The following is a 26757-nucleotide window of genomic DNA, read 5'->3' as shown; positions in this document are numbered from 1 at the left end:
GTTTACATAGTAGGTTAAGTTGACGTCATGATTATAGACTGAGCGCGACTACAAACAACAATAACATTTCAAGCTAAAATAGTCCTTAAATTATCCAACACAAAAGTGTTCAAGCGAAAACATTAATTTTGGGATGACAGACATAATGACCGATGTACTCTGAATGGATTCCTATGCCAGAATGTTGCTGTAAAAGACGTTTGAATGCGGGGTTCAGCAGAAGTCGCGCTCGTTTAAGGCGGACGGATAATTGGTTTTGTTTATCGAGATGAGGTTTTGCAGTTGCAGTACACAAGATTCAATGTCTCAAGCTTGCCTCCAAATCAAGATAATTTCGCTACCTTGCTCAACGTCGAGTGCAATTCTCCTCAGGAAATTCCAAGGTAGGTACCAACTGATAGATTCATTATAATTTCACACTGTGTGACGCTCTACCGCAGCAAAACTGTTTTATTCTTAATATGTATTTTTGTTGTTGTTTGTGGCATGAAGTCTTTCTCTGCATCTAGAATAAATAAATTTGCATAGTGAACAACACATTTTCCTCAATGCTTTTGCATGTGCATGCGCGCTGCACAACAACGTGGGTTATGGATGGTGAAGGCAACAGGGTAGATAACCGTGTAAACTTTCTCGTCTGCTGCACATAATGAAAATGAATTGGTTGTATGTTCGCTAAGCTTGAAGAATTTGTGGAGGTTACTGACATGAGAATACTGTGTGAATTGGTCAGTAACCACAGACAGTAGTAGAAGATAATGTGCTAGGGATCGGGAGTAGGTGTACGACGGTCGGACAGAGATGTCTGTTGTTTTGTGTTGTTATTTTAGGTTAGGCCCTGACCAGTGACTGTAGTCGTGTGTGCTGTGATTATTTCCGTATGAATAGGCCTATGACTTCTTGATGGGTAAAGATAATTTGTCAATGTTAAATGTTACGATTGATACGCAAGAACATGGAGTGTTAGAGTTTGCTGTATTTCATGGATTTGTATTTGTACTGTCCATCCAGTACAGTCACGACAGTAGTAACAAGTGCCCAACATTTCCTGAATTCCAGCCAGCAATTTGCCAGCTTGCATTGCAGGCCAAGCAATTAATTGTCGGCCACTTTTTTTGGTTACCACTTAAAATAAAAGCTGTTTGTTTTGAATGACAATTAAGCAGAGTATGTTTTGTTACTAATACTACATACACACACAAAAAACTCCGTATTTGCAACTGACTCGAAAATTTTTCATTTCACTCATTTAATACCAAAAAGCAATGTATAATTTGCACGAAAGTAAGTCAGTTTTATTTCATAATGAATGAAGAAGTGTCAGTCGGATACCAAAGTTTTATCGGTTTTAGTCATCTATGACAAATTGTTTTGTTAAAAAAAAAAGAATTTCACGTTCCAAAATATTTGGACGGTCTTCCAGCCACTTGCAGTTTCTCTCTGCAAATATCCATCATGGTCTGGAAGTTTGTGCACCGTAACTCCATGATTTTGGAATTTGATACATGTATGATAAATAAACATCCGAGATGTGGAAACCATCCGTACCATTATAGGCCTAGTTTTCTGTGTGTGTGACTGAACCATTAACGGTACCATTATAGGCCTAGTTTTCTGTGTGTGTGACTGAACCATTAACGGTACCATTATAGGCCTAGTTTACTGTGTGTGTGACTGAACCATTAACGAAAGAAACCAAACGGCACAAGTTACAATAATAATCCATGAAGTGTGCCACTGCATGGTTAACTTGTTACTTTCATTTATTGGATTTTGAAGCGATTTTTAAGCATGTCACTTCTTTTGCCTTTCTGGCAAATATCCAGCGAAGCAGTTTGTTTACAGTAGCCATTGGACATAGGTAGTAGTAGCTTAGCAGAACAAAGTATTTTCAAAATTACGGTCCCGAAAAGACTCGCTATGTTCAATTAACCTACGAGACAATAGACATGGTGGACATTTGGATCGTAATTTTATTTTGTTTCCTCCACAAATTAAAGCAGTAAATGAAACTCTTCATGAAGGTTTCCAAAAATGTTAAGAGTACACCATGTCACTAAATATGTCGTCTGTTATGTATTGTTGTACATTTTGGCTGGCTTGCGTAAAGCGCTCGCCTCTCACCAAGGTGAAAGATGACCTGGGTCGATTTCACAAAGAGTTCTAGTCCTAGGAGATATATACAAATTGCATGGATAGTCCTAAGTTAGGACGAGTAACTGGTCCTAACTCGAGATACAATGTAAGACTAGTCCTAACTCTTTGTGAAATCCACCCCTGGTTCGATACCCAGCCAGGGCCTTGAGTTGAGTTGTGCGTTGGTTTAGTTTTCCTCCCTCGGGAAAAATCAAACACTTTCGATTTTTGGCTGTGCTCCGTGGTCATTAAAATGGGTTGATGTGGATTGTGGCTTGCTGCCAAAGGCGCCCTTGCATGCCTATTTCTCAAACATGTTGTAGCCGCGTCCTTCCCAATTCAGCTCTTAGCTGTGAGTAAGGATGATTTTAAGTATTTGCTTGAACCCAAGACTTGGTCTTCCAATGTCTTTCCACTGCATTTAACGGTTTTTTTTTTTATCAGCATCTGAGTTTGGAAAGAAGGAGGTAATTGATTCTAGTAAATTTTCTTTGTTTCACCCCAAATAATTTCTTCATGAAATCAGACAATTTATTTTGATTCTGTGTTGGTTTAATGACCAATACAGCAGCAAAGCCTTTATGGATGATGTGTTTATACATGTAATACTCATCTTGCCCTTGCCCTTTGAAGGATGAAATCTGGAAATAGTTTGATAGCTTTTTAAGTACTACATGTACACCATCAACTTGTTATGAACTACATGGGGGGAAAGTTAAATGTTGTGATGGGTGTAGATCATTGCCCATTTTCATGGCCATGCTTACCGCCGCAGTCTGTGCTTATGATCACGATTCCCCGCTTACGTGCAAGCGCAGAATTTCTGCGCTAGCCTTGTATTGTAGTTTTAAGTAGTTTTCTTTGTATGTTTGTTATCATGCCTGTACAGCGCATTGGGGTCTGTCTTTGACGGAATGCGCTCTACAAGAGTGATTTATTATTATTATTATTATTATTATTATTATTAAGCTTAGAATGCCTAGAAATGTTAAGTATGCACGCGCAGAAGCCCATATTTGCCGCTAACCCGTGAAATACGTTTGCCATAAGCAGTAGAATTCCCCGTTTCCGTAAGCGCCGATTCTGAACTTACGGTTAGCAGAGCCATGAAATTGGGCCCAGATACAGTGCATGAACTAGTTCAGTTTTGAACGACTCGTTGGGGGTCTATGTATTAAATTCAAAACGTTCATGTTACTTGCTTGCTATCCATGAATAGACTGATGAATTTGATACGATTTGGATGTTGCAGTGCAAGATTTTATTTTATGCTAAAGCGTGGGAACCCAAGGTTTACAAATATCTTTGATTAGTGCAAAACTGTACAGTCTATTAGGGATGCTAGGTTCAGTTGTTGACCAATTTGACAGTGAGTTTAACAGACCTGTAAGCTTCGTTTTTTTGAAAGGGCAAGGGCACCAAGGCATTTTCTTCTGGGGCAAGGATGCCCTAAGAAGAGATAATTTAAGGACACCCGCACCACTGCAATGACCAGGGGCGTAGAGGCAATCACCTTCGTTGCCTCGACTAAGAATTAAATTTGTTGTGATCCCAACATAATTATATCACGTCCATCAGCCATGTACCAACAATTTTGCATATTTTATGTGTTTTGTGCACTGTCCATTGCAATGGCATCTACACAAAAAGTTTTTGTATTTTTGTTTTGAAACTGCATTCATCTATCAAAATTCATTTACAGAAGAAGAACAAAAATGATCCATTTTCATGTTTTTCCCACTTCAGGCTTGCATAGGTGTAGATGGCTTGTGTAGTTGTAATTACCTAACAATTCTATAACAAAACACCAGCCCTGACTTAAAAAATCCCTACACCTTTAAAATGTTAATCACTCTAATATAATGACTGTTAATGTTGTGCTTTTACTTTGTTGCCTGCTAAGTGTAATACAAACGGCCAAATGAAATAAAGATGATGTCCATAGTCATAAGAATAATATACACTTGGCAAACTCTCTTCCCCAGCGAGTCGCATCGACCACACGGGCCTCTCAATATGAAATTGGCTGAGGTTGGGTGTGTTTGTTTACCCACTGCTTGTTTTGTGTTCGCTGTTGTTTACCCAGTAAAATGGCCAAGTCTTGCTGGTTCATTTATCGGAGCATATAACAACAAGGTTTTGAATGCACAGCTGCCAACCTGCCGTTAGTGTTGTTTGTGCAATGGAGGTTCTTGCCCCACTTAGTATTTATCCTGCCTTTTCTCTGCGCTGAATGTCCAATTTGATCAGGGGTTTGGTGGGAAAGTTGTGGCCAGGTTCTAAGAGAAAAGATGTTTAGAGGCTTTGTCTGAAGTTCAGACTGGAACTGTTGATTTGAAATAACCTGGGGGCCCTCTGTGTAGTATTTGTGGTACAGGATGTACAGTGTAGGAGGAAAGTTGAAAGGCAATACAAAGGGTTGATTGTTTTTGTAAAACAATCAAAGGACAAAATTGCACAAAGCTGTCATAAAAAATGCTTTGAATTATTTCAATTGTACAGGTTTGCCGATAATTCAGTAATGTACAAATATCAAAATGTACAACATTTACTTCACATATTTTATGTACATTGAAATTTCCGTCAGTTTTTACTATACTCATATCAAATATTTTAAAACACTGTACACAATTATTATGTGAGTTTTTACCTTGAAGTACTTTATTTAAGAAGCAACAACGACATACATGTACATGTTGTACAAGGCAGATTGTTTGTTATTTTGTTTTCAAATGAAACAACCATGATCAAAGAAGGAATAAAATACAGAGTTATCAATGCAAGCTCCCCTTGTAGAGCTCTGTAAGGTGAAAGTCTCATTTGCATAGGGCTCTTCTGATTGGCTGTCTTTTGCACAACTTACAACCAATGCTTCAGTACAGCAGATTTGCATTGGGAAGAATACTGCATTGCTTGTTCAACATGTAGACTTTTTTTCTGTCTGAAGAAGCTGTCAAATCTCGTTATAGTTTGGGTTAGTCAGTTAAAATCCAGATAATTATTTTTAAATGGTCACTAACATTACAATGAAAGATACATTGGCTTGTAGATATAAAAGTTAAATCAGTTTTTCGAACGATTTTTTTCAAAGATGAAAACCAAGATTTCCGTATCCGTAGATACATGTACAAAATGAATTCCCAGTTGTTTTCTTTTTATAGTCACTGTCTTAAATTTCCTTGCGGTCCCTTGTGTACAGCAAAACTTGGCAGCCCTTGCCGCGTTTTCTTTGATTGTCCCATACATTTTTAACCCTCAGAAACAACAAAATCCACCCTTCTTGCAAGATGGTACGGTCTGGCAAGATTAAATTACTGACCCCAGTATGTAGCTTGCACTGGATAAACAAGCCAACAACATTAGCATAATAACAACTGTATTGAAGATTAATGGAAAGGGGAATCTAAACAAGAGTTGCATTCCTTGTTTACACAACTCTCTGGATAAATGTCAGAGGGAAGCTGCATGTTTTCTCTGCTGTGCGCCATTGTGTGTATACAACTTGGAGTAAATTCTACAATGTAGCCCCTCGCATTGTCGGTTTGGTTTGCGTCGGATGTTATAAATATCCCCTATAAAATTGATTTTGCTTTTTGGTTTTGCTGTTCCAGGAAATTTAATTGGTCTGATTGCCGGATGTTGTACAGAAGAATATAATATATTCTATATTTAAGAAAGTGTTATTCCTTAACTTTTCTTGTTCTTCTTAATCTGAATTGTGTGTTATTCATTTGTTGTAAGTAATTTAAGAGATTGGTTTTGGAATTTCAGCCGAAGTATTTTGAAAAAAGTTTACTAATGATTAGATATTGGACAAAGAAAAGTAAGTTTTGTGCACTCATGGTTGCACCCAATTTTACATTGTTGTTAGCGCTATATTATGTGCCTTTGTTTACAAAAGAAATGTGTACAGTGTACATGTACAATGTAGGCATGCCTTTTCACGTCCCTAACAACCCATGACCTCAAAAAACTAACGAGGTAACAAATCAAAATACTAAATATTTTAGTCTAACACTTGACACTAAAATACCCAGACAATGATATTCAGTTTTTATTTCAGAGGAGAGAAGGTGCCCGCTCCCTTAAAACCAAAAACCACAAATACCTTCAAGCGGAGATCTTACTTCATTCGAAAGAATTTAACTGCAAAGCGAATTACGTTCTGCCAGCAATATTGCGCACGCCGTTTTCCCATTGTGTCACAGAGAAATTTGGCTGTTAATTCGTGTGAAGTATGAACCAGGGATTACTCTGTCACCGGTAAGCTTGGGCGATATCACGATATTATCGAATATCGTGATATTAATTTAGAAACGATTTCGATATCGGATGGATTTGGTTTTAATCGAAATATCGATATATCGCGATAATCGCGATATATCGCAATATCGATTAAATATCGCGATGTATTTGCTAGCTGAGACATCTTGCACCCCATAGGTTTGGAGTAAAACCAGAAGAATAGGTCATTAGAACACCTCTCTTAAGCTATGACTGTCTCTTCTACAACTTTCACTTGGAGTTTGAAGACTGATGATGTCAAATTTCATTAATCGCGATTATATCGAATATCGCGATATATTGTCGGCGATATATCGTGAATAAAATGAATCGATATCGCCCAAGCTTAGTCACCGGGAAGAAACTAAGTGCAAATGTACAAAAAAGGGACCATACAAAAGAACATAAAAAAATACAATTAGATTTAATTTTCATTCAGTCCATGCCATTCATACTCCAATTGGGGGTTGAATGTGCATGGTTCACTCAAGTGGAACCTGTTAATGTTGGCAATCGTCTAGTAAACTGCCCAATAAATCATATGATATAACATTGAACCCATCACCCGCTATGGGCTAATCAAGAAAGATCCAAGCTCAACGGACGTATAAACAACAGGATTATGAGCTTTATATGCAACCACTTTGTTGATAATTTTGACCTTTTGGACTGACAGAAGTAAAGGTATACAATTTGATGTATTAGATCGTATTTTATTCATTTCTGTAAAACCTGCACAATCTGCAGCAAGTGCATGGCATCACTCCACCTTTGGTGGACCTTTTGTGTCCCTGGAACGCTCCCTGGGATTGGGGGGGGGGGGGTGGCAACTAGGGGATTGAAATGCAATCATATACAAATAAGTTTATACATCCACTCATCTTTCCTCTATTTTTATTTCATCAATTCCTTGCTTGTACTAAATTATTCTTCAACTTGAACTGTTTGTTGTTGTGTTGGCTTTTTTTAGCGTAAACAACTCGGGAACCTTTGATTGATGTAGGGCAATAGCAATTCTTTAAACTCAGAATACATTTACATCGAGGTAGAGGAACCTTTTTGGAAAAGCTGTTTTTTTTTAATTTTATTTAAATACTGAAAGCTCATTTGTTATATATATATTTTTTTTTAATGCTGATATAACGGAATGTTGTCAGTCTCTAAAATAAACTCTCAGAAAAAAGCAAAAGGCCCCGAAAGTCATCATTGTGTCTTTGAACTGCCATACTAAAAAAAAAAAAAATTAACTGGTTGGTTGGTCTTGGATGGTGTATTGTTTTTATGTGAAAGTTTAAAGTTGAGAGTTTACCATTCAAAAATTGTAACTTTATATTTTTATTGTTCCTGTAAAGGCAGTGGATACTATTGGTATTTACTCAAAATAATTATTAGCATTATACCTTTTTGGTAACGAGTAATGGGGAGAGGTTGATAGTATAAAACATTGCAAGAAACGGCTCCCTCTGAATTGACGTAGTTTTCAAGAAAGAAGTACTTTTCCACGAATTTGATTTCGAGACCTCAGAGTTAGAATTTGAGGTCTCGAAATCAAGCATCTGAAAGCACTAAACATCGTGTGAAAATGGTGTTTTTCCTTTCATTATTATCTCGCAACTTGGATGACTGATTGAGCTCAAATTTTTACAGGTTTGCTATTTTATGCATATGTTGAGATACACCAAGTGAGAAGACTGGTCTTTGACAATTACGTGTCCAGTGTCTTGAAAGCCATTATACACTTTCGGTAAACAGTATCGTCCAAGTCCCACACTTCGTGTATCACAACTTATATATAAAATAACAATCCTGTGGAAATTTAGGCTCAATCGGACATCGGAGTCGGGAGAAAATAACGGGAAAACCCACTCCTGTTTTCGCGCGTTTCGCCGTGTCATGACATGTGTTTATAACAAATCTGTAATTCTCGCTAACGAGAATTTATATTGTTTTACCGTTTTCTCAAAAAGTAAAGCATTTCATGGACTAATATTTCAAGAGAAGTCTTTCACCATTACCTTCTGTAAACCCTGTAAATTATTTGTAAATCTGTGAACTTTTTTCTGTACCGAAAGGGTCCAATGGCTTTAAGTTTGTGATCACAGCATTTTTGTTTTAAACTTAAAACAATATATCGCTGTTGTTAACTTTTATTCTCTTATTCTTGTAATGGTCCTCAATGAATTACTATTTATAAAATATACCGCGGTACCTCTTTGGGAAAAATGTAGATTTTTTTACTGAACATTTCAAGGGGCACCAAGGCAATGACCAAGGGCATGGAGATGGTTGCCTCTGTAAACTTTGTTCAGATTAACATCCTGTCAGGGGAACTTGTTAAACTCCCAAAAGGGGATATGAACACCAAGCTTGGCAACTACAGCCACTCTCTTTCTGTTTCATACTACAAACATTGCTTTACTTAGGCCTACGTGTGACTGTTGGCTTGCAGGCCTGATACACACGGAGGCAACGAAGGGGATTGCCTCTGTGTCCCCTGGTCATTGCCTTGGTGCCCTTGAAATGCTCCAGTACAAACTTGCAATTTCCACATAAGGTGCCCTTTACCAAAAAGAAAATGCCTTGGTCCCCTTGCCCTTTCAAAAACGAAGCATACAGCCCTGGGCTTGGGTTATGAATTGCACAAATCAAGAAATTGTGATTCAGTGACTTGATCAAAAAACTTGTCCTTTTTATTGTGAACTCAGCGGTAGGCTTTGGTAGGATTCAATCCCACATCCCTGTGATTGCAAGTCCTGCAGTATCACCACTGGCACCACGGTGATACTCTGTTGATTATCAACAAACCACGAGGGAAACTGACTGGGAAAATTTAAAACTTATCGAGTCAGTTTCCCTTGTGGTTTATTACTTGATTAGGAAACAAAAAGTCACATCCCCTTAAGGTGATCCTTCTGCAACCACTTCCCAGGTTGTATCATACACTGAGGTGTGATCCCTTGCTACCTAATAAAAGTTGAATGGCTTCTGATAGGGCTGGATAGCTCCGTTGGCCAGGAGTGCCGGCAGGTTAACCCTAACGTCGCTGGTTCAAGTCCCACTCTAGTCCGTAGTTGTTATGTTTAACTCCAAATTAACGTGTTTATTTACGAAAATACCCATAATTGGACAAACTTCAGTGATCCTGCTGTGGTAATGTGCAGATCAAATTAAAAACATTTGAAACAGTCTTTATACACACCTTCCATAATTGATTCTTTCCTGGAGTGACAAGTCTACAAGGGTTGCGTTTGTCACGCATGTGTCAACTTCAATAGACAGACGTATAGGACATCATTCAACCATGAATGACTTTGAGGGTTTTTAAATTTGTCAATTGGAGCAAAGTTCTATTGAAAGTAGTCAATTTATATTTTAATTCATAGTTTGTTTATTATTAACTGTGATTACTTTTTAATCCAAATTGGGGATTACCAATAATTGGACTGAAGTCCATAATGTGTTTCGTATGCTTTGCAACAGTAATTCTAGTTGACTGGTAAAGATGGTGTCATAATTGTAGTTAAATCTAAAGTAATACGTATTGTCCAACAGACTGTGCAAGTCTTGCTTTTGTCGATCAGTGTGACCTGTTAAAGTGGGACCTCATAAAGTGTGCGACTGTTTGGTTCATTGGTTTTGTGAATTTCTGAAAACTGTTTTGGTGAATTTACATTGTAGTTACCAAACTCAACTTTCATCACCAATGATAAATCTTGTTGTGCCAAAAGTTGAATTCCCCTTGAAGTTGCATTCTAGCTGCAGGAGCGTGGTTAGATGCACACAGACACCCTTACTTTTCTTACAATTTAACTCCCAAAATGGCAGATTATGGTTCTCAGTGAAAAACAGTGCCACAAAATTAGTCACAGTCTTATAAGTTTGGCCACTTTTCTCTTCTTCTTGTCGTGAATTTACTTGTCCTTTTCTTTTTTGTTCTGTCTGACAAAAATAGTGATGGATAAAAGTAACAGCAAGGCCTGAATATTGTTACTTTGTTTAACACTCCCCGTCAGTTGGAGGGTTCTGGTACTAGTTTCCCCACACGTTCCAGAACTTAAAGAAAGTTTGAATTGTTGCCCCGGCAGGCATTTTGGCAAAGTTGTTACCCGCTATGGATGTTCAGACTCACGATGACAAATTGTTATTATACAAGGCTCTCCTGTGGGAGAAATAAAGTTACCAAATGGTGTAACGTAATCAATTCCAGTTGATCAGTTCAGTCTGTCTGATAATCATGTTCCTGACTCGAAAAAGAAGTGTGTGTGTGTGTGTGTGTTTGTATGGGAATGCACCCTACAAAATAACAATCCATGCCGCTGTAGTAGTCCCGGGTTGTTTTTGCAATAATCAGGGGTCAGTCAAACACTGTGATAATAATTGTCCAATTACCGGCAGCAACTCGTTCCAATCTGTTCATGTTCATTGGCAAAAATGATCTACAGGGTGTTTGCCCCCTCGATCAGGATTTCGAGTATATTGAGTTTAGCTTGATTTCATTAACCCCCCTACATACTATATCCTCTTTTGCATGTCACATATTTGTCAGTCTCCTTCCGCCATTCTCAGACAGTCTTCTTCATTTTTGGAAAATGGCCCCCCCTACTTGCAGGAAGTTCTATAGGCTACCCTAGATGAAGTGAGGGTGGGGGGAATGTTGAGGAGGGGGTGAACGTGATTGTTTTGTGGAGAGTCATGAACTCAATGAAGAGGAATGGTGGGATGTTTGTAAATTGTACTAGTTTATAGTCGCAGGTTAACGTGTACCATTTTTATGCCAGCATCAAGCAAACAAGAAGTTGTTGAGCTTCTCAAAATATGGGTGTTTTTTAGGGGGGGGGGGTTCAAGATATTAAAATATTTTGTTTGAACAAAGAAAAATTGACTAGGGTGGAACTTGAACCTGTGACCTCCAGATTAACGTGCCATCACTCTTCAAATGGAGCTACATGTATCTAGCCCTAATGTTGTCGGTTCTCTATTTTACAATATAGGAAGATTGAAGATATTTTTAAGGCAAAACAACGAAAAACAACAAAGTTTAAGAATGTGGAGGATCTATAAATAAATCCATTTGAAACACCCCAATTACAATTTCTTAACTTGACAGAGGAAATTGGAAATGTCTTAAAGTTTGCCTTATATAATCCAGATGTAATCTTTTAACACTTTTTACACAAAATGGTGTAAACGAGGTACTACATCCATGTGCATAGTACATATGCTTCCATTTATAGAATAGAGCATCAGACAGCCTGTCAACGTTATTAATAACTACCGGCGGCCAGACATTTGGTTTAGCAATGTTCCTAACAAATTGGAAGGGGAAAAAAAAATTCACTGCAAGTTTTGTAAATTGGTGGTATGAATGTAAATTGCATTTGCAGTTGTCGCAGGGTATAAGATGCTATGTCAGACATTCCTAGTGATAAAGTAACACTTGGTGTGGATTTAATTCTATTAGATGCTCATCGGGTTTTGTCAAATACATTGATTAAGTATTTACAGATGAATGTGCTATACCTTTCACAGATTGTTGGCAAACTTTTCATTTGAACATGGTGAAAGAAAGTAAGTACACGTACATGTAGTTTGCAGATTGAGAGGAAGTTTTCAAATCAGTTTTATCATCCAAGATGATTTTCGTTTCAATTTTCCCAAACTTGACCCAAGTGACACAAAACTCAGACTCTAACTCAACTTAAAGGCAGTGGACACTATTGGTTATTGTCAAAGACTAGCCTTCACAGTTAGTGTATCACAACATAATGCATAAAATAACAAACCTGTGAAAAGTTGAGCTCAATTGGTCATCAAAGTTGCGAGATAATAATGAAAGAAGAAAACACCCTTGTCCTACGAAGTTGTGTGCGTTTAGATGGTTGATTTCGAGACCTCAAGTTCTAAATCTGAGGTCTCAAAATCAAATTCGTGGACAATTACTTCTTTCTCGAAAACTATGGCACTTCAGAGGAAGCTGTTTCTCACAATGTTTGATACCATCAACCTCTCCCCATTACCCGTCACCAAGAAAGGTTTTATGATAATAATTATTTTGAGTAATTACCAATAGTGTCCACTACCTTTAAGTGATTCAACTTCAACTCTGCATTGTACTTGTAGTTGTAGGCCCTAAAATGTTAACTTCCAAGTATCATTAATACCGCCATTTTAATTACAACCCTTTTGAAATGAATACATTAAATGTATTAAAAAGTATACCAGATCATTTTAATGCACTGTAAAATTGAAACAACTGATTTTTTTTTTTTTTCAGGAAGCGTGCACGTAAATGTACTTTGTTATTTAAAATTGTCCTTCCTGTCAGAGGAATTGAAAACTATTGTCTATTGTTCTAGTGTTTTCATTACCCACATTAAGGAAGTGACTCTGACAAGTGATTGACTGAAATCCATATTTCTTTTCTGCCCTAATTTTTTTCCACTGTAAGCTCTGTTTTTGTTGTTTGCTCTCAACTTTTCTTGTAAGAAAGACCTGTCACTAGATATACTTGTAGTATTTAGGGACAAGGCTGAATTGTGTGTCGATATTTTTCTTTGGCATCTGTGACTTCCCCTAAACATATTGTGGGAAGCACCTCTCTCGTGAAGATCCTGTTTCTATTTGCTTTTGCGAGTCAGCCTGGGACGAAAATATCCCCACAAACAAGGAGTGTTTATAGCCAGTGCTGTCAGAAATTGTTCCTGCCAACTCTTCCAGAGCTGACATAGCATGGAAGAGAAAGAAAACAAGCCTGCGGCGCGAATGTTTGTCAGTCACAATGCATCCTTTGCCAGGCGTCTTCTATTGCCTAATTTTGCATCATAATCTAAGGTTTCCTGTTTTTACCACCTGTTTTCCTTGGAACATACTTCCTCCTCACGATCTTCCCATGTCTTCTGAAGCTCACGGCAGGATGCGTATACTGTCCTAACCCGAGCACCCAAGCTCCCCAAACAGCCTATAATTACCCTAAGTTCCTTGGCTCTGACTTCACGATGAAATTTAATCAAGTTCATCGCCTGGACACCTCGAGTGACGAGTGTGGTCAACGAACGTGCTCATCTTGGCAAATATGAAAAGCTGTTCTGATGCAATTACATCGGAGTTGAGAATCTTCTGTCAGTTTGGGTCGTGATAAGAGGTGAGATAATAAGCAGATAATTCGGTTTGTTGGTCTCGGCGGGCTACGCGAGTGGTGGATTTGCCTTTTTTTTGTCTCTCATTGGGTTCCCCCTCCTGTGATAGAGTGACGGCAGGTTGAGAGGGGCACGGCATCTAATGGCTAATGTCGTCTTTTGTCAGACGGTTATTGTCCGTCGTCATGCTTGATTGCAGACGCAACCCTTCCTTGAAAACAAGTGACAGTGTATTGGTCAAGAAAAAAAGGCCCGATCCAATCAATCTTTGCTTCTTTATTTCCCTGTGATTGTATTCCTCCCGGGATAAGAAAAGACTTAAACCCATCTCACTAAGTGTAGGTGATTGATCGCTGCAGAAAAAATGTGACATCCCATGAACGTTTCACATCTTTGAATTGTCTGTGTGTGATTTCCCAAAGTTTTTGTTTTCCTTATGTTCAGTAGCCGAGTAGATAGCAAGTATTTTCCCCCCTATAAAGGCTCACGTTCAGCCGGCGAGTCGTACTTGTGTTTATGTATACACGTGAGGATCCAACAGTTCTATCTGAGTGCACCGGCAGTGAAGATGACAGCTGTATAATTAATCTGCTCCGACAGTGTTTTTGTTTCCCGTCTTGTGCAATGATGGGGGAATGGTATTACCCACGATTTCCAGTCGGTATTCACAACGATTATTATCTGGATTCACACAACAACCAGGTAAGGGTTTTTTAACTAGGAGGGAATAATCTACCAAGTTTCATAATGTGATTTGAACATAAGTACATGTACATTACTTTGGGTGCGTGTCTAATGTACAGTAAGACCGTATTGTACATTAAAAGTGGTCTTTGACGTAGTGGATGTTAAACACATTTTGATATCCTTTTTGCACTGTTCGGTTATCCTGCGTAATTTTGTACTAAGTACATGCTTCAGATGTGTGTGTGTGTGTGAGTGTATATTTTGCGCATTACACCCTTCTGAATTCACTCTGCATGATATAGGCACAGTTGAGGTGCTAAGAGTTTGTCTGAAGGACCCCCAGTCGCATCCTGTATTGTAATGTGCCCACTTAGTGACCTCCCATGACCTCTTTAAATCGGGACCAGAAAGTCAAGTAAACACCACATCAATGTTGAAAGCGTGCAGACTATTAACGCCATACAGTCTGATCAGTGGTGTATACAGGGGTCAGCTAGGCCTATTGTGTGCCTTCATGATTTTTTTTTTTTTTTATAAAATGAATTATGTTTTCTGTCAGGGGGTCATTTGGCTGCCTGACATGGTTCATCAAAATCAGCATCTTGTTAGACATTCATGATTTTTTTAATTTCATAAACATTCTTAAAGGAAATTGTTGCCTTGGATCGGACGAGTTGGTCTATAAAACGTGTTTGTAACCGTTATAAAATGCATATGGTTGGAAAGATGTTTTAAAAGTAAAATTTAAATGATCAACACAAATTTGCCCCGAAATTGCGTGGTTTTCATTTTACTTTGTGAACTAACACGGTCGGCCATTTATGGGAGTGGGCGACTATGGGAGTGGGCGACTGTGTTAGTTTACGAGGTAAAAGGAAAACCGTGCAATTTCGAGGCATGTTTGTGTGGATCATTGTATTCTACTTGTACAACATCTTTCTACCCTATGCATTTTTTAACAAACGGTAACAAACGCTTTTCAAAAGACCAACTCGACCGGTGTTGTGGGAAAACCTAATTTTCTGTACATCTGAAAAACTCTACTTTTGTACTGTACACAATGAATACAACTTTATGACTGTAGTTAATTGATGAATGAATAAAAAGAACACGGGACAAAGAACTACTTTTGCAGACCACCAATTCAGTTGAGGCTGGCCCATTGATCTTTTGTGGCCCATGTCCCAGGGGGGTTTAACATCAATGTATAGCAAACAATTGGTTTCTTTCAAAATCTTAACGCAAAAAATAATGAACAAATAGGCCCTATTAATCTAAAAGGGCTTTTTTGTATATGAAGTTGCAGCCTTTCATTTTAACAAATAGAAGAATATAGGAGATGTTAAATTTGCATCGGGGATTTATAAAGAATATTAGTTATGGTTTGTACCCATACACCGATGTGTACATACACCAACTAGACTACCGAGGTTGCCCGATAGTTCGAGGCAGTTCGAATCCTATGTTTTTGGCAGCGTGAACCGCAACGATATAAGAGATGTTGAATTTGCATCGGGGATAAAGGATTTTAATTTTGGTTTTTACCCATACACTGATGTGTGTTTAGCACTGTATACTCAGTACGAAGAAAGACATAAAACTGCTTTAATACAATGACGGTTATCAAGGAGAGCTTTTTTCCCCCAACTCGGAACTAAACTTGAAAATTAACACTTGTTTTCACCAATTCTGTTCCTTCATAACGTTTTCTCTGCTAAGAACTAACTGTACACTTTTCAGGACTTGATTGGGGGATTATGATCTTTGTTACATATCTAAGCAAATCACCTGTAGTTCATTTCGAAATGTTAACAAATTGTTTCCCAGGTTTTCTTAAAATCATCTTCCAATTTTATTGATGTTTTTTTTAATTTTTTAGACAAGTTTTAGACAAGAGAGAGATTTTAAAAATGAATCTGAAGTTGTAAATGGTACTGAACCCATCTTAGGACAAAGAGGGTCTGTCCTAAATTGTATGTACTTCAGTGGAATCACAGCCGCAGAAGCATAACAAACTTCTTTGCGGACTTATGAAAAAGCAAAAGGTTTTCGCCTACTTTTAAAGCTTTGACAATTCATGCATTGCTAAATCTAGGTGCGTGTGGCCATGGGGTGATTGTTGACTGTAAATCACACCAACATTGAGTGGTTTTTAATTTGCTTTGGATGGGAAACACGTAAACAGAAAAATAACCATTCAAATGGCAAAGTGTTTTGTACGTGTTGTTGTTGTTTGTCTTGGTTGTTCAGTTTCTATACAAACCTTTTGAGCAAAGTTTGTTTGGGGTACCACTATCAACTGAAGTTTACTGTTTGCTTATCCAGTAAAACATGGAACGGCAACAAATATGCAGTACATCAGTCATAATGTATGACATATTATACACATTTTGTTTTTGTTGATACAGTTCATAAGGCCATCTGTCATTTTTTGTGGCGCACTTGTACATTATGTACCAGTCCAATGAATTATTTACAATAAAGGCAGAAAAAAACTACCCACAAAAAAAAAGCAAGTTCCAATTAAGTGTATTGCTGTGTGGTATTTATGACCGTTGCCATGGCGTTCTTGTTTATGATCACTTCCATTGGCACCTGGCATTGTTTTTATTTGCCTGGTCGGTTGTTTGTGTTTAGTCCCACATGGGGAGACAGTCTTGCTCGATGGAAATTGTCTGTGATAGTTCCGTTTGTTTGCCTGCACCGCCTTTTTTGCCGTGGGAAACGGCTTGCTAAACTAAGGCTGTAAAATTATTGAGGCCCCTGACCAGTTGCGCTCTCTTTAGTATTTGTAACATGTGTTGTGCATGAGGGTGGTTCTGAACAAGCAAAACTGTGTCCAATTTTTGTGTGTATTTAACTGTGGATCTAATCCCTTGGGGGAAATTACATTCTGAAAGAGTAACAAAGGCAAACTAATGTACCATTGACTTTTGTATCTGTTCAATATCGTTTTAATCAAATATGTATTTACATCTAATACAACCTTGGGAAAAGTCCTTAATTGAACACTTAGAATTGTTTCATGCAAAAACTTTCTCTGATTTGTTTTAATCCCTTTCTCTCTCTCTCTCTCTCTCTCTCTCTCTCTCTCTCTCTCTCTCTCTCTCTAAGATCATATTCCTTGGGAGGGAATAGTTTCTCAAAATAATTATCAAAAGCTGTCTTCTTACCAAGTCAGTTTTGAGGATCTTAATTTTAGGAGTAGCCGCCCTTTCAAAATTAATATAATAATAAACAATAATAATAATAAACAGTTCTTATATAGCGCATAATACAAAATAAAGTCTCTAAGCGCTTCTGTGATTGAAGAGATGGGTTTTAAGAGAGTAGCAGTACATTGAACACAGTCTGCTTGGTATGCGTTACCATGTTCAACGCATTTGTTAAATAATCATGGTCTGTTTGAAACAATGCTTTACAAGATTATCTTGGAGGGCCGTGGTTTTAGCACTGACCCAGTAAACTCATGACTGGACTAGTTTGGCAAGCTTGTGTTTTGCTCAAATGTTGACTTTAAGTCTCATGAAAACATTTCAGTTCTGTAGAGTATTGAAAAACACCTACTTAGACATGTACAGTAGTCATAATACACAATCGGCTATAAATTTCTCTTAACATTTAGAATGTTCTGTGTACATGTAGGTATTGTTTTCTCATTTCAATTTTGGTCTGATAAAATATAATCTGGTCCGGCAAACATTTTAAGCAACCATCACTGCAACCTGGTGAATTTTGTCCCAAATCAAAACTATATTGAAGCACAAATTGTCTTTAGGACATTTTGTAATACATTTAAACTTATGAAGCTAAATCTGGTTGAACTTCAACAGTAGTGTTTTCTTTTAAAGCAATGTGGTTGGACAGCTTCATGATACAGGGGGGAGGGGGGGGGGGGGGGGGGGGGGGAGAACAAGGAAGGTAGAGCACCATCTTGTCATCTTAATCTGAGTCGGATAATAAACAGTTCGTCAGGTTTAAAAAAAACAATGATGTAGTTAATTAGTAAATTAGGCCTATCTCAAACATGATCAATCTGATTAAAGTGGAACAGGTTGGCTTTACGTTTTTCCCCCTGCCTTTTGCATTGGAACCAGCTTCTAAGTCTATGGGAAACCAGGGGGCACTAGGGCCGAAACCAGGGGAAACAGGGACCTGCATATATTTCAGGCCTGCACTTTCATGAAATAATGTTTTGTTCATTCCTTGCAAACATTCATTGCGACTGCTTTAGTTGGTTTTTAATGACTTCTCTGAAATACCTTTTTTATTTCATTTGAGGTTAATTTTTTCCTCTGACAAAATATATAAATTCAGTGTTCAAAACCCAAAAGGAATTTTTATCTGTTGAAGACAGAGTAATTTCCCAAGACAATCAATGCTGGCTCAAACTGTGAGGCAAGCTTTTTGAATGATAATACAGTAATTTGCTAATTTTTCAGATATCCTGGAAGGGACATTTTGTTATACCTCCATGGTGTATAAGCGTGGAACACTTGTATTGATACAATTGCCAAGTTGGCTGTGCTAAAGGCACTGCCAATCATCCTTTTGGCGTACCATCCATAAAGATGGTTTTTCCCTTGTTCAACACAAAGATTGTGCTATACACAGCCGATTATCTAACATGTTACGCTGCTCTAACGGGACCCGCGCATTGTTTTCCCCCTTCATCTTCGAGATATTGCCCCCCTGGCCCAGGCTGAGGAGGCAGCCTGCTGCCTGTATCATTCCCCGATCCTGAGAGTCTACGGCAAATAAGATTATTGTCAATGTAAGACGGGGCCACGGGCAGAAATATCAATTTAGCATGCCACTACACCTGTAGCAATATCCTCATCTTCTTTCAGTCTGTTTACTTTGTATAGATTTTCCTTCCTTTCTTTGATAAACTTCATCCCCACAGCGTCGCACACCTTAAAGGTCTTCTAATGAAAATAGACACAGGCCCTGTAGATGTTATACAAAACATGGAAACCTCCGAGGATCCATGCATAAAAATGTTGGTCCCACTGGTCCACATTGGGTCACATCACTCACTTAATATGGTATGCTTAAACAAAATTCAGCATTCAGCAGTATATTTGTAACAGGTGATGATTCTGTACATGAGTTGTCCCAACAGTGTATAAAGAGATCTGCTTATCAAATAAAAGTCAACAAATTCCCCTGTGCCATTGGCCTCTTTTTTACTACAGAAGATTTCAACGGAGAGTTTCTCTGCGCTGCTTCCATTCACAAACACTTATGCTTTGGTTCCAGACAGGAGGGTGGATACTACGCTCCAAAAAGTCGAATTTTTTATTTGTTATAACTTTCCGTTATCTTTGTTTCCCCTATCATGTATTGGCAGAGGTACTTTTCCAGTGTAGCGAGTGGCATACACCGTGGGGTCATCTCAATGAGTGAAGTGGCGCTTGCTAGCTCCAGCCCGCCAGATACGATAAGACGGAACTCCTCCGCTGATGAGGATGGGCAGATCGGGCACAATGCGGCAGAGGTATGTACAACAATACATGTGTCGCGGTGTTTGCGTTTAAAGCGGGATGGGTTGGGCCGGTGTTTGAAATGTAACTCTGCCAAATCGGGAACATTTATTAGCTCCACTTTATCATGTAATGTATGAAATGTTGGAACAATGAAGTAATCAAAATCTCAAGCCATATCAGTACTTAAAGACACTGGACACTATTGGTAATTGTCAAAGACCAGTCTTTTCACTTGGTGTACCTCAACATATGCATAAAATAACAAACCTGTGAAAATTTTAGCTCAATTGGTCATCGAAGTTGCGAGATACTAATGAAAGAAAAAACACCCTTGTCACACGAAGTTGCGTGCGTTCAGATGCTTGATTTTGAGACCTCAAATTCTAATTCTGAGGTTCCGAAATCAAATTTGTGGAAAATTACTTCTTTCTCAAAACTACTCCACCTCAGAGGGAGCTATTTCTCACAATGTTTTTTACTACCAACCTCTCCCCGTTACTTGTTACCAAGTAAGAATTTATGCTAATAGATATTTTGAGTCATTACCAATAGTGTCCACTGCCTTTAATACACATATTAAAGAATCTGTGTAGCTGTCATGTTTTCACATTCAAGTGTGATATTGGAAAGGACTTCATTTACTGTGATTTGGAAATGAGGTCTTTATCTTCATGGAGAAATACATTTTTTAAATCTATAGCCAGTCAGTTTGTTTGTTTGTTTGTTTTAATCAGTTGACTCATGCAAGTGTCACATAAAATGAGTGAAGGAATAGGGAGGTTTATTATACAAAATGTGGTACAATTTCATTTTTTTCCCCAGAACTCTTTTGAGTTCAAAGACTTTCAAGGGGTTTGACTCATTTGTTCTGAATCTTTTGGGTGTTTTTTTGCGTCTTTCATACTTTCCCGGCATCTTTTCTAAATGCTGTGTCTATCATCAGTTTTTGGGTTCCTGTGTACTTAATACAATCTTAGTGATAGCAATACAGTCCAGTATGCTTTGTTTTTGAAAGGGCAAGGGCACTAAGTCATTTCTCCTTTGTAAAGGCAACCCTTTGAGGAAATTGTAAATTTCTACTGGAGCATTTCAAGGGCACCAAGGCAATGACCAGGAGGCATCGAGGCAATCGCCTTTTGTTGCCTCCAGGAAGTATCAGGCCTGACAATACACCCATATTTTGTTTTTCATTCAAAAGGGGCCAGCCTGCCCTCTTGCAACCTTGGTTTCATCCAATTAAGTTTAAACTCTTAGAGAGAAAACAATTGTCTGATAAAGAGACCACTCTACTAGGTCTTCACCCTTGTGGCTTTTTGAGGGGGGAAAAGGTCACCTCAATAGTTCATTAGGGTAGTGCCCTCGTCTGTTTGCATTTAAGACCCATTCAAAAACCTTCTTAGTCACTCGCCCAACACAGGAAGATTTTTTTTGCTTGTAAAACACAGTCCTCCATACTGTTATTATTATTTGGCCCTTTCCAATCTTGACTTTGGAGTCTTGAGTAAAAATGTAAACACATCCCCAAGAAGGCTGCTACCCCCTAAACCTGGTAAGAAAAAAAATGCAAAGTCAACACCAGGGCACATGATCTATACAATCATAAGACCATGCCGTAGAATTTTGTTGTTTATTTTCATATCAAAATGTGAGCCCTGGAATTGTTTATCCTTGCGCTGTCACCTGACCAGCGTTATCAACAGTGTGTTGTGCAGCTGTTTGTTTTGTTTTTGACTGTGGATGGCACTCCCAGAATGCACACAAAAATAACATATTTCACTGCTCAAGAAGAAACAGATGTGAATAAAAAATACTTTTTGGTTTGTTCTTGTGTGTTTCACACAAACTACTGATGTCTTGTAGTTACATCATCTGGAGTAGATTTGATAATTTGTGTTTTCTATTTATTTCAACAAAACCTCCAAATACAGAGAAGATAAAAATCATAAAACATACAATTCTGAAATAAAGTTTCATAAACGAGAACGAGAAAAAGAGAACCTAATCACTTTAATAGATTTTAAAACTCTTAAGAGGCAATAGCGGCCACAAGCATCTTGTACCAAAATGCGGCGGAAAACGCCCTCATTATTTGATAAACTTTTACTCAAACAAGAGGGTCTAAGAAAAGTTGTGGTACCGAATTGAAATTTTTCCCTTGTTAACATAACATAAGATGTTCAGTTCTGAAACAAAACAATGTATTTCTGTTTCTTAGTAGTTTTCCTGTATTTTTCCCCGAAATATAACAAGACAAAAAGTCAACCACGGGAGATGTTTCTTTATTTTGTATTCTTTCATTGTTTCATTCATTTTGTCTTTTTGATATGTCCAATCTGACAAGTACTTACAACTTATTGATGCAAATCCCATTTTGTAATCTCTGAAATCTTCTCTAAAGTCTTCTCAGAATAATAATCTGTCTTTAGTATCTCTTTGTTACGTGTTGTGTACTTTTTTCCTCTCTCTTTCCCGTCTATTTCCCTCTGTCTTTCAACAATCAAGGAGATTAGCCGATCACCTCATCACAATGCTCTCCACTTTCACTCCTCCCAGAAGGTTGCGGCAGCAGCAAACCGCTCCAGCCCCTCCAGCCTGGAGAAGTCTGCGGCGGCGGCTGCTGCAGCAGCTGCATCGGAGCAGCAGCACCAGCAGCATCAGTTCCTCCTCCATCATCACCTGTCACAGCAGCAGATGCAGCAGTTGTTACAGCAGCAGGTGCTGACCCCACAGCAACTGCAGCTGCTCATGCAGCAGCAGTCCTTTCTGCAACAGCAGCAGGTAGGTTTCTAATGCAGACCACTTTCAAACAAATCAAATCAATATAAGAGATGTTAAATTTGCATTGGGATAAAGAATATTAATTTTGGATTTTACCCATACACCGATGTGTGTTAGCACTGTATACTCAGCACTTCCCTGTACCCCCCTGTGAAAAAAAAAATCAAATCAAACAAAAAACCATGATGTTCTTCCTACTTTTAAAAGTCTGATTTCTAATTGATATTGCGCCTTGTAAAAATCAGAAAATTGTGATTAACCCTTTGGTGCACAAGGCGGTCGACACGTCAAATTGGACTTTTATAAATAGTTCAAAAACTACTATCCCAATTTATATCGCCCTCGTTAGAGCGGACGTAATGTTGAGCTTTCGTTTGGTGTAATGTTTAAAAGGGGGTGCTATTGAAAAACTTTGAGATAAACGCAGTTGAACATGTTTTTGTGTATATAATTTTTTCTATAAATCTGTGCACAAAAGGTTAAATAGCTTGACAGGTCTTCTAAGGCTGACACCATGTGAACATGTGAGTTAGCCCAGTACTCAGGGCCTAGATATCATTCCTGCTAAAAGAATGTACACATGTTTACATTTCAATGTCCTATAACAGTTTGGTTGGTTAAAATGGGTATTTGGGATGGAAAAGTGTAGTACTTCTTGCCTGCCAGAAAGGCCCTGGAGTGTACACTGTCATTCTTTTTGCAAACTAAGGTAATTACTGTGTATACAATTCACTATTTACTGTAAGTTGTGACAGACTATTAGGCCTATAACTGCATGTTCTCTGAATTGCCCACTTTGCATACTGTGTTGTATGGTTTACTGCAGGCCAACCTACTTTGTTCAGACTACCACGCCTTTCCATTTTAGTCCAACTACTTTATTTTAAGTCAATTTGTATTTAAACAAAACTGTGACAACAACTTGAGCACCCTAGCCATAACATTGAGAATAATCCAACCGGCTTTTAAAAGGATCATTTTTTCCCACATTTGTTTTTGTCAAGACTTACAAGTGCCTAATAGATGTACTATCTTCAACCCTCATATTTCTTTGCTTTGAATTTACCATGACAGCTATACAAAAAAAGGAGAAATAATGGAGGGCGTGGAACCTCCAGTCGTAGAGTAGCGGAATTATAAGTAGAGATTGTCTTGTGTTTCTCCCTGGTGTCTTCCCAGCGTGTTTGAAATCCATAGTAGAGACAAATCCATCGCCCCAAGTCCGCCAACTGAAACTGAACACCTCTTATTTGGTAGTCTATGCATTAGTGAATTGTAGATTGAAATTCACCAACACTTGACGGCCCTCAACCTTGCCTGTGTGTGCTTTTTTTTTTCCTTCCCTGTATACAGTAGGAACTACTATCTTTAATTGACCGGGCAGTTGACAAGCAAGCTAGCACTTCAGCAATTGCACTTTTTTTTCGTTCTCCGAGTCAATTTCAGCCCGCCAAGTGCTCACCCCTACCACATTAACCTCAACTCCCGTTTCAAATAATTTGAAAAATATTAGATTTTGGGTAAACATCCAGAGTTGAAATAACAGCAAAGCTGCGCTCGGGATTGTATTGATTTGTGTGTATAGATGGGTGATGTTGTTTTCATCAGGGCATTGACCATTTTACTCGTACATCGTCAACGTGAATGCACTCTCTCCATCTCCGCTACTGGTCTCTATGACTGCCTGTACATCGGTCTTAGTCAGCACATTAAATCAGTATTGTTTCTCGCCTTTTTTTTCTTAACTTCTATTTTTCTTTCTCCTCGTATTGTTGCCACTGTGCAGTGAAAATCAACCCGGGCTGGGTGTCTTTTTTTTTCTTCTGCCCTTTTTTCCTTCTTGTTCGACCATGTTTGCTGTGTTTGTTGTACACGTAATTGAATTACTGAACATCCAGTATGTCAGACGAACACATAATCTTGTTCTCAAGCTACTTTAAAGGGTCAGTTCATGAGTGAGTGAAGGGTTTAGCAGTTTTTATTTCAAAGTTTACCAAACACTCTCTTGGTGTTGAGTTGGTATACGAATTGACTTCTTCTTGCCATTGAATTCAATGAGTGATAACTATAAAAATGACAAATTTACAAAGGGCTGTCGTGAGCCAAATGGTGTTCAAAAACTTCAAACACAGTGCACTTGTAACACTTTTGTTACAAAACCACCATTATTTAACACCACAAATGTCAATCAGATCATTACTGCACAACATTTTTGTACATAATAAAAATAATAAGACTAATATCGAAGTCTTAAATAGCGCACGTATCGACCAAACAAGGTACTCAAGGCGCTGAGTATATACAAACTTACAGAAAGATAGGTTATTGCAGTGATGAATTCTGAGACCCAATTTTGTAGCCCTGTTAAGGGTTTACAAGGTGCTACGGCGCCACAACCAGGAACACCGGGGCGAACCCCTTCTCTTTTCGATAAGTGCACTGGGTTCTTTTACATGCATTACACAACACATGGGACCAACGGCTTTATGTCCCATCCCAAGGACGAAGCAATGGTAAAGTGTCTTGATTAAGGACACAAGTGTCACGGCTGGGGATTCGAACCCACACTCTGCTGATCAGAAACACCAGAGTTTGAATTCGGTGCTCTTAACCGCTCGGCCACGACACTTCCATATATGCGAAGTTGAAGCATAATGGATCAGTCTATTTTCTTAGAACAATAGATTCCCTGAAAACCTAGACTTGTGGACAAGTCATTTAGTGTTTCTCGTGGTGATATTTTAACAGCTCTCACGTGACTCTCGTGAGACTGCTCCTCTCTTGTGAGACAGCTCCTGCCCCCCCCCCTCCTCCTTGTGGTCTTTGCTGCCAGAACAGTATCAGGGGTTTCTTGAGAGAGCAGTTACTAAGTTGCGCTATCATAGCCAAAAAAAAATTTGATTGGTACTCTGCGCTTCTGTGTGACTTCCTGAGCAATGTTTTTCCTTCAGCAATGCTTTTCAAGGTACTGGCACTTTTGGTAATTGTCAGTATTCTGACTTGGTGATCCAAACAATATGCATACAATTAGCATAAAATAACAAACCTGTGAAAGTCTAGACTCAATTGGTCATCGAAGTTGCAAGAAAATAATGGGGGAAAAAACACAATGTTGCACTAATTTGTGTGCTTTAAGATGCCTAAAGAAGCTTCAGGCCTGAAGTCTGTTGGTAATTGAGTGAGAAATTACCTCTTTCACAAAAACTGGGTTACTTCAGAGGGAACCATTTCTCATACTGTTTTATACTTTTATACTGTTTTATATCAATACATGTAACTGTCCATTGCTTGTTACCAATTAAGTTTTTGTGCTCTCAATTATTTTGAGAAATAGTGTCCAGTGCCTTTAAGTACATGCCTCATACACACAGACAGGGTACCTCAGCAAATGCTGCAGCCACTGAACGTGGATCATTCAATTAAGCGGATGACAGATATCAAGGGGTGATTCAGTGTAATGATGATTGTCATCATCCAGTAAGGTTCACACAGCTTAATGAATTGATGAGTTTGTAAGGACGGCAATCACTCTGCTGTATTAATTAATTGGCTTCGTTTGAAAGAGAGAAGGAAAAAAAAACATAACGCACAACAATGTCCTGATCATGTTTCATGCCACAGACTTTTGGAAAGAAATGTGTCTGAAGTTAATTAAGATCTTGTACTCGTCAACTTGAGTGTTTGTGTCAGGATATATTGTTCTTTTCTCTCTAGAATGTACAGGGCTGGAAATATTATCATTTCCAAGTGTTGATAAATACCTCCCAATTCTGTTGAGTATCGAAGTCTATTTAGCCATAAGACAAAAGACGTAAATTTTCTCTTCTCAAGGTAATTGTAAAGTTTTTGTTCTGGTCTTTTCATGTCTCTTTTCGACCGAGTCTGCTGTGGAGGAAATCCAGTAAAATTTAGTTTGATGGTTCCTCGTTTGTTTTAACTGGCATTTGGCCAGCGGACCACTGTTAGAGGGAGAATGCTGTATACTTTGATGTATACTGTTATCAAGGTCTACATGTAATGAAGGAATCAATACATATGCAATTGGCAAAGATACATGTAGCAACACTTCTGGTATAACTATAAGTAAAAATCAAGGTATTTAAAGGCAGTGAACACTATTGGTAATTGTCAAAGACCAGTCTTCTCACTTGGTGTATCTCAATATATGCATAAAATAACAAACCTGCGAAAATTTGAGCTCAATTGGTTGTCGAAGTTGCGAGATAACAATGAAAGAAAAACACCCT

The 26757-nt window shown here is 38.3% G+C and overlaps 1 protein-coding gene across 5 annotated transcripts in view; it reads left to right on the top strand.

Annotated features, from left to right (window-relative positions):
- Nucleotides 1–43: 43 nt before the first annotated feature.
- Nucleotides 44–26757, top strand: part of LOC117307469 (forkhead box protein P1-like) — a 75545-nt gene continuing 48831 nt past the window's right edge. For 2 of the 5 annotated variants that reach the window (XM_033792230.1, XM_033792229.1), the window contains exons 1-4: nucleotides 13243–13561; nucleotides 14001–14258; nucleotides 19597–19743; nucleotides 22235–22510. In XM_033792230.1, the coding sequence (XP_033648121.1) occupies nucleotides 14073–14258; nucleotides 19597–19743; nucleotides 22235–22510 (609 nt within the window). In that variant the 5' untranslated portion in view covers nucleotides 13243–13561; nucleotides 14001–14072. Of the gene's footprint in view, nucleotides 384–13242; nucleotides 13562–14000; nucleotides 14259–19596; nucleotides 19744–22234; nucleotides 22511–26757 lie in introns of those variants that run through there. The other 3 variants (XM_033792231.1, XM_033792232.1, XM_033792233.1) reach the window with 3 other exon arrangements.

This window comes from Asterias rubens, chromosome 2, assembly GCF_902459465.1.
Source record: "Asterias rubens chromosome 2, eAstRub1.3, whole genome shotgun sequence".
Classification (NCBI taxonomy): domain Eukaryota; kingdom Metazoa; phylum Echinodermata; class Asteroidea; order Forcipulatida; family Asteriidae; genus Asterias; species Asterias rubens.
The sequence above is the reverse complement of the archived record's forward strand: the minus strand, read 5'-3'. Positions and strand labels throughout refer to the sequence as shown.